At 41.0% G+C, this 8,603-nt stretch overlaps 1 protein-coding gene across 1 annotated transcript; it reads left to right on the top strand.

Moving 5' to 3' along the window:
- Nucleotides 1-814: 814 nt before the first annotated feature.
- Nucleotides 815-1,627, top strand: LOC122597025. Its single transcript, XM_043769665.1, has one exon. It carries the CDS (start codon nt 815-817, stop codon nt 1,625-1,627), a length of 813 nt encoding a protein of 270 aa, XP_043625600.1.
- The last annotated feature ends 6,976 nt before the right edge of the window (nt 1,628-8,603 follow it).

The following is an 8,603-nucleotide window of genomic DNA, read 5'->3' as shown; positions in this document are numbered from 1 at the left end:
TTTTTTAATAAAATAAATATTTTTATATAACAAAAACTAATTTATTTTATCATAAAAAAAAAAAAATCGCATGCCGACATAAGAGCTACATCTTCATTAGCATCCCACTTGATACCTCGTTGTGAGCTTTGAGGACTTTCCGTCACGACAGTTTGATCAGGAATTGAAGATGAACGACTTCAGAATCCTGAGCAAGCTTCCTTTACCGAACTTCAACTATTTTGAACAAATCATACTTGGTCAATTTTTGACCCAACACTATGCATACCTATTGTTAAAGTCGTCACATGTGAATATGATGAAATCACGTCAGCTCACAATTGATATAGAAAACATGACTTATTTATTTTTTCAAATTGCAATAAGTATATATTGTAATGCACACACTAACACATAATTTTTTAATGATTGAAAAAATATATATATAATTCATATATGCATATCTTAAAACTAAATTGTTAACGTATACTAAAATCAAAATGGAAGTTTTAAAACGATTTTATAGAGTTGAGTTTAACATTTAAATAATGATTCATTGTTGTTATTATTAGACGCGTATATATATATATATATGTATATGGAATATATTGTGTTTTGTAATTCTATTAGTTGTACAATAGTTGTATTTCCTTATATACCTCATAGTTAGGTAGAAACCTCCTGTATATTTTCTTGACGATTGTTAATGAAGATTATCAAAATCATTCAATCATTCACATGGTATCAGAGCATATTATTTCTCACTAATCTTTTCTTTTCATATTACAGGCTACGGCCTTCCTTCTCATCAATTTTCTCTTCTCTTCCATCGACTATGGGCGACGAAGGTGAGAAAACCCCCGATTCCAGCAAAAACAAAGACAAGATTGAAACCTCTGGTTCCAATCCTCACTCTCTACACCCTGTATACACTGTAACAAACATCCAACACAAAGTTCGTGTTTTGGACGGAAGCAAGGTAACCTACTCTTCATGGGTCAAGCTTTTTCAACTAAATGCTCGCGGGTATAAGGTCTTGGACCATATTGATGGCAGCCTACCACCCGAGGAAACAGATCCGAACATGACCTCTTGGCTTGAGATCGATGCCATTGTCCTTCAATGGATATATTCGACTGTTTCCGATGATCTTCTGGTTCGAATTCTTGAAACCGAATCAACCGCACTCGAAGCATGGAACCGACTGGAAAAAAAATTTCTCAACAACAAAGGCCCTAGAGCAGCTGCGTTAGAAAAAGCCTTCACTAATCTTACCCTCAAATCCATGTCGTCTCTTCGTGACTATTGTCAAAAACCTCGAGAAATTTCGGCTCTATTAGCCGATGTTGATCAGCCTGTGTCCGATAATCGACTTATCATTCAACATGTCAGCGGTCTTCCGCCTGAATATGACGTCGTTGCTGCTCAACTACACAAGGATCTCCCACCATGGGAAGAAGCAATCAATCTTCTTGATGCTGAAGAACGTCGTCAACAGGCCCATCAACAAGTCGAGTCTATTGTAGCTGCTGCTGTCCCTGACCCACCTCCACAACACTCCAACCCACCTGCACCTCGGCGTGACAATGACTCACGTGGTCCGAATCGTAACAACCAACGTCGTTCCAACTCAGGATTATGGCAATGAGATGGGTCTTCACGCCAAAACTACTACCGTAACAATAGCCAAAATGGGTCTGGAAACAATTCTCCCAAATTCAGTTCGTGGGGTCCTAACCCACCTTGGGTCTTTCTTCCTTGGTGGGCTTCTCAATCTGGGCCGACCTATGGATGGGCTCCGCCACCATGTCCCTATCCAACTCAACAAGGATGGGTTGCCCCTTGGCAATCTGGCCAATGGCAACAACAGGGACGAGTTAATTCTCGACAGAATCAAACCTAGCAACATGGAGGATTCAATAGGACCGTTCCTCAAGCTCATGTTACAGATTTTGACCCTCTTGAACCTACTGATCTTGGACAGGCTTTTCAAGCTCTTACAGTTACATCCGATGAACCCGACTGGAACATGGATTCAGGTGCAACCAATCATTTAAACAACAGCCAAGGTATTTGTTCCAACTCTCCATCTTTTACTACCATTATTAGTCCCAACTATCACTAGATGGGTGCTGAAGACACCTCTATGTCGATGGTGAGTGAACTTTGCAACACGATCAATTAATCTGGATGTGACCAGTTTAGTTTGATCGTGTACCAGGTTAACTGGAATTAAGTATTAAAGTGACAGAATGTTAATACATGCAATAATATAGATGACGAGCATATAAACTGGTGAGACAATATGTAATTTTCAAGTGTATTTTATTTATTACTGTTTAAATAAAATACAAGGTTGTTGCGGAACCAAGATAATACAAGAATGTAAATATCCTAACAACCCATGAATTACAATTGATCTAAACTTGGAAATTCTCCTAAACAATCGAAACACTTAGAGTTGTGAAATGTTTCTTTTTGCGATTGAGAGAATATTGCACAAGTTCACCAATATTGCAGAATATTTGTATTTGCAAAGTTATTGAAACAGCTTGTGCAAGGACCTCTATTTATAGTCGAAGATTGAGCATGGGGATCTCAACTTCGATGTACAAATATGGTTGACAGCACACAAAAGTATTGTTTAAATAATCCTTTGTGTGTGTTAAATAAAGTAAGACAAAAGGTTACTTTATTCAACCACTCTACATCTTTGTATCTTTATCCAAAGACAATATCATTGTCCGGTTAAAAGGATGTAGAGTAAAAAAGGTCCTCCTCGTAATCAGTGTAAAGCTTTGTAAGAGCATTTACACTGGAGGATTCTCCAGTTGATTGATCTGGTAGATTGTCAACTGGGCTTCGCTGCCATTGCCAATCTCTATTTTCCATTTGTTGTCTTTGACTTCAACTGGAAGGTCTTCAGATTCTAGTCGTCTGATCTCAACTGGAGGAAGTCATCAGTTGCTAAACCTGTACAATGCAACTGGACTTCTAATATTTCGGACAATTCCTCATGCTCTCCAGATGTCACTGGAGAGCTCCAGTTTAGTTAAAACTGGACCTAACAAATTCCCCCTAATTGTCCTGAAATATTGTCAAGTATTTTCAAACTTGTTTCTATACAAGTTTAAGTTTGAAATACTTGAATTTGATAAGACCTATTAAGTTTCCAAGACATTTTTATAGATCATCAAATGTCTTGGATTTTGTTTTAAGTGTTTGTAGATCTTATCAGATATCTTACTTGTAGGTTACAATCTGGCAACTTGTATATACATACAATTTCAAATAAATTACAAGAGAGTACACAAAATTACAAGCAGATAATAGTTAGAAGGAAAACTTAAACAGATGGCCCTTCGCCAGTTTTCCTTCTCTTTGAGACTGATGAAATCGGCTGAGTATCCTCAGGATCAAGGCCTAATCTTTCTTCAATGTTTTCCTTGAACTTGATGAGATTTTGCAATACATACTCCCAGCCTCTTTCAACTTTATTCTTCCTCTGCCTCCCCTCCAACAGCCTCAACATCTCAACATGCTCGGAATGACCATACTGATTGACATCCGGGTTCTCAGTAGTCCTTTTAGGTCCACCAAAGTATTGTACCTCAACAACAAAATGCTTGGCACCAGGCTTAATTGAAACCTTAACATCAGTAATCCTGCCTCTATTGTGCCTTCGACGCTGTACATCTGACAAATATGTGCGAGCTTCAGATTCATTTGTCAGTTTGATTTTGCTCGTGCTCAGCTTTTGTGTAGCAGCTCGAATATCATCTGTTGTGGGTTCACATGGTTCTACCCAAGTCCTCAGATTTGCATCTCTTGGTAAGGCCTTTTGTTTTCTTCCTTTGGACTTGGGTGGATTCAACACTTTGGTGACCGCCTTCTTGACCTGCTCAGTTCTCTTGAGAATCCCTTCAGATCTGATCTCTCTGGCCTTTTCCACCGATACATTCAAACACTTTGCATCCAGTTCAGCCTCATCATCCTGGTAGTGTTTGTCCAGTTCTACTTCAAGCATCTCCTTCAGTGCATTGACTATTCTTGTATCTTCTTTGATCTTCTTGTATTCAACAAGTGTCAAGCCAAGGAGTTGAGCATCAGTGATATCAACAAGAGGGGTTGGAAGATTTTTTCTTGATTCAAACTGGTTTGCCTTCATTTGTTTCTTCCTTTCCTTGACCAGGTATCCCACTCTTGCTAATTTCTGGCTCTCGCTTTCAGTAACTGGAGGCAACAAATCGACATTGCCAGTTTCCAACATTGGTGCATCGGTGGCTGGTTCCAAAGATTCATCAGCAATGGCCTTTCCCTTGTCAACACTCCCTACCACCACATCATCAAACACCTCAAACCCTTGCTCACCAGCCTCAGTACTGGTAGCCATCACAATCTCCTTCCCTTTACTTGAAGTCTTCACAAGAGTGTGAGGGGCATGTACCGACCTTTCCCCCTTGGCAGCATCTAGTCCCTGCCTGATGGCTTCAAAATCAGCATGACTAGAGGGCAGGCGATCTAGAGGCTGCCATGATTGCATTGTCTTACACTCTTTGAAGACTCCACAAAGCATGCGAACTGTCCTCCAAAGATGATTTATCTCTTGAGATTGAGTCATTACATTTCCACTTGTCTGCTCTTGACTCTTTAAAATTTGTTTGAGAATGGAGAGATCATCTGAAGAGAGCCCAGTTGCAGGGACTTCCTGAGCACTGTCAGGCTCAACCGCCCTTCCTTTGCCAACTTCAGTGGTCAGATCAGATATGGCAGTTGAATGTTCAGACACTTTGCTAGCCAGCGTATCCAGACTGCACCTCAACCGATCAATCTCAGATGTTATTGGAGTGAGATCGACCTGGGGCACTGCAATCTTGGTGATCTCAGATATCACCTTTTCTATCAAGTTACTCTCACTGGCAGCCAAAGTTTCTTCGATCTTGAGACCCACTGAAGAGGCCAACCGACTCCCAAGCTCTGTCACATCTAGGCCAGGTTTGCTACACAGCTCTTGCACCTGCCTTTCCAGATTCTTAATATCAACCTCTGAAGATCTGACAGTATTGTTCAGCAGGTTGGATATTGAGGATGTGACTCCAGATTGAGTCAGTGCGAATGCCTCCCTTAAAGATATTGCCAATTGATTGGAGGATTCCACTAACTCGTTCAGCTTGCCAAACACCAAGTCCTCATTAGCAGAGAACTTGTTAATCCCCAGGTCAACCACTTTAATATTTTGCAGATGATCCTTGTGGTACCTGGAGAGGGACTTGGTGTTCTTCTCCAGTGTCTTTTGAATCTCTTCCACCCTCGCAAGAAGGTTCGAGAGATCGGTTTGAAAAGACACGAACTGGCTGTCCAATGACGGAGGAGAAGGTGTCACTGGACCAGCTGAGAAAGCTACAGGTGCAACTGGACGAGGTATGACAATATCTGGTTCTCCAGTTGCAGTAGCATCAGTAGAGAGAAGAGGAGGGGTTGTAGAAATGAAAGGAAGAGATTCAATGTGGCGTTCATGCTGAGAATGCTCAGGTGTGAACGACGGCGACGGTGGGGTTAGGATGTGTCTATTTCTAGGCACACCCATAGAAGAAGGTGATTGGCGAGAGGTGAATATTGGAGGTATTTCTAAGCTTTGTACATGAGTTGGGGAAACTGAAACATGTGGTTCTTGGGGTTGACCAAGGAGAGAAGGGAGCTGATCAAGTATAGTCGCATCAGCCATCTCCTGGTCAGATTCTGTCTCAGATGAGTCCGAAGACTCAAGCTGAAACACACCCTCATTTATGCCAAGATCCATAAATGTTGGGGGTGGCTGAACAAGTTGTTCAGACTCCTGATGACCAGTTTGAGTTGCCTCAATGGTATCATCAGTTTGAGGATCCGTTGCCGAAGCATCTTCTCCCTGGACAGAGGTGACTGGTGCCTCAACCACAACTGCTCTATCCTCAGTTGCAATATCATCGGCAGCGGCTTCAGAGACCACTATCACAGATTGTGACTGGTCAGGTGCAGCAAGTCCAGATCTTGATCTCCTGCTTTTAGAGGATCTTCTTGCTTTAGGAACTGCCTGGACTCCTGCTTCTGCCACAGTTACAACTTCAGTAGACGAACCGGTGGGTCCCTCATTATTTTGAGGCCCGCCCAGTTGCCTTTCTGATTCACCAGATTGTGGTGCATCAGTTTTAGAGAATGCAAAAATCATTCTCGGGGACATCTGGACTTCATCAGAAGTGGACACCAGGTTGTCCAGATTCCTCAACAGTTCTGGCACAGAGAACGAGGATTGCGTGTTGTTGTACTCGTCTCTGCCCAGAATCTGAATAAAACAAAGGGACAGAAACCTTGAAAAGGGAACACAAGGACCCCTGTTACCCTTCAACTTGAATACCAGGCTTCTGAACAAAATGCCTGCAAAATCCACCCTCAGCCCATTCCAAAGGCAGTACGCCATTTCTGCCTGGAAGGAGTTTATCTGGTCCAATCCACCAGAACTCCCTCCCAAACTTTCCACCAAGTGGACCATAAAGAACTTCCAGGATGGTGAAAGCCCCTTCATTGTAATGGACCCCTTGGTCTTCAACACATCCCCCTCCACCATCTCCTTATTTCCCATATCAAGGAAGACCTGGCGGAAATTGATATTGGAGGAAATCACCACTGGAGTTTCATTATGTCTCCAGTAGTTGAGGTTAAGGGCTTCCCTCAACGTTCCAGTGGTGATGGTACACGGGACTGACCCATCCTTTAGAGAAAAGGAGATGGATGAGCAGTCCTCAGAAAGAGAGGCAGTGTACCAGAACTCACACAAGTAATCATGGAATAGCTTGTGTGGATTCAAAGAGAAGGCATCGCTGAGGGGAGAAATCCGAAGAAAGGATTGGATTCTCCCGATAAGAGAGTCAGCGGCCTGGAGCCCTTGAAGAGATGCCATTGGATTATTTGGATTTAGTTTAATAAGCTTAGAGCTTATGGGAGCACCAGTGGCACGATTAACATTTTGTGATGGAATGTACTCAGCAGTGAGTAGATTCACATCACGAGAACGAGATGAAGAAGAAGAAGATTTAGGAGCCATTTGTGAATTTAGATTTAGGGTTTTGGACTTAAAGAAGAAAGAGAGAAAAGGATCTCGAATTGTGAATGATTGAAAGAGTAAATGAAGGAATTTTGAGAGAAGTAAATGAGACGGATATATTGGTGGGGGTATATATAGGCAGTAAAAATATTGCCAAAATATATACGAAAAGATATTTTAGTCTCCAAAAGTTTGAAATAATTTGTAAAAAGTTATTTTCCAAAATTTTGAGAATTCAAAAATATTTAATACTTCCCATCAAGCATTTAATGCTACGACGGCTGGTATTCACATTTACCCACTAACTTCACCAATACCCATAAAAAGTGCAGTACATTTCAGCAAAAGTCTTGACACGTAAGACATGTCAGGTGACGTTCGTGAGTGCGAGGTTAGTACTCGAGTAACATCACGTGTCACAAGTATCCACCAAGTAAAACACAACGTTATGAAATCTGGCTGACCACCATTTTGAGACAAGACCAAACTAGCAACCAAAAGAAAATTTAGATGCCAGTTTCAACTGATGACCTTCAGTTGCATTTTTCAATAATTTATTTGAAAAATATTTTGAGTCTTTTTCCCCCTAAAAATGTGATCCATTTGATCAATGACTAGTCTTTGAGTACATCAAGGCGTTCAATCTCCAACCAATCAAGGATCACCTGGACCATCCTCAACTGAAGGGCCTCTTCAGTTTAATGAGGATTTAACATACCCAGTTCACTGATGAGATGTTTAAAAGTCTTTTCATCAAGAGGTTTTGTAAAAACATCAGCTAACTGTTTATCAGTGGGGATGAAATGTATTTCAATATCTCCTTTCATAACATGATCACGAATGAAGTGATACCTGATATCAATATGCTTTGTCTTTGAGTGCATCACTGGGTTGTGAGATATAGCAATAGCACTGGTGTTGTCACAAAAGATTGGGGTTCTTGTAAATTTCATGCCATAATCAAGTAACTGGTTTTTGATCCAGAGAATCTGGGCACAGCAACTGGCCGCAGAAATGTATTCTGCCTCAGCAGTAGACATTGAGACTGAAGTCTGCTTCTTACTTGTCCAACTCACCAGTTTTCCCCCTAGGAAATGACATCCACCAGTTGTGGATTTTCTATCAATCTTACAACCTGCATGATCTGAATCTGAATAACCCATTAGATCTAACCCTGAGCCTTTGGGATACCAAAGACCAAGGCTAGGGCACCCTTTCAGGTACCTGAAAATGCGTTTAACAGCATGCAAGTGTGATTCTTTTGGATTTGCCTGAAATCTGGCACATAAACATGTTGCAAACATTATATCTGGTCGACTGGCAGTTAGATACATCAGTGAACCAACCATTCCACGATATTCTTTTTGGTCCACTGGTTTTCCATTTGGGTCAGAGTCCAAATTTAATGGAGCTGAAATAGGTGTGGTTTTTGATGGGATTGAATCAAATTTGTATTTTCTCAACAAATCTCTGACATATTTTTCTTGGTTAATAAAAATACCATCCATGGTTTGTTTAATTTGTAAACCTAAGAAAAATGTTAATT

The sequence above is a fragment of the Erigeron canadensis genome, chromosome 4, assembly GCF_010389155.1.
Source record: "Erigeron canadensis isolate Cc75 chromosome 4, C_canadensis_v1, whole genome shotgun sequence".
Taxonomy (NCBI): domain Eukaryota; kingdom Viridiplantae; phylum Streptophyta; class Magnoliopsida; order Asterales; family Asteraceae; genus Erigeron; species Erigeron canadensis.
The sequence above is the reverse complement of the archived record's forward strand: the minus strand, read 5'-3'. Positions and strand labels throughout refer to the sequence as shown.

Excerpts from the sequence above, each read along its gene's own strand:
- LOC122597025 (XM_043769665.1), top strand. The coding sequence starts at position 815 with ATGGGCGACGAAGGTGAGAAAACCCCCGATTCCAGCAAAAACAAAGAC.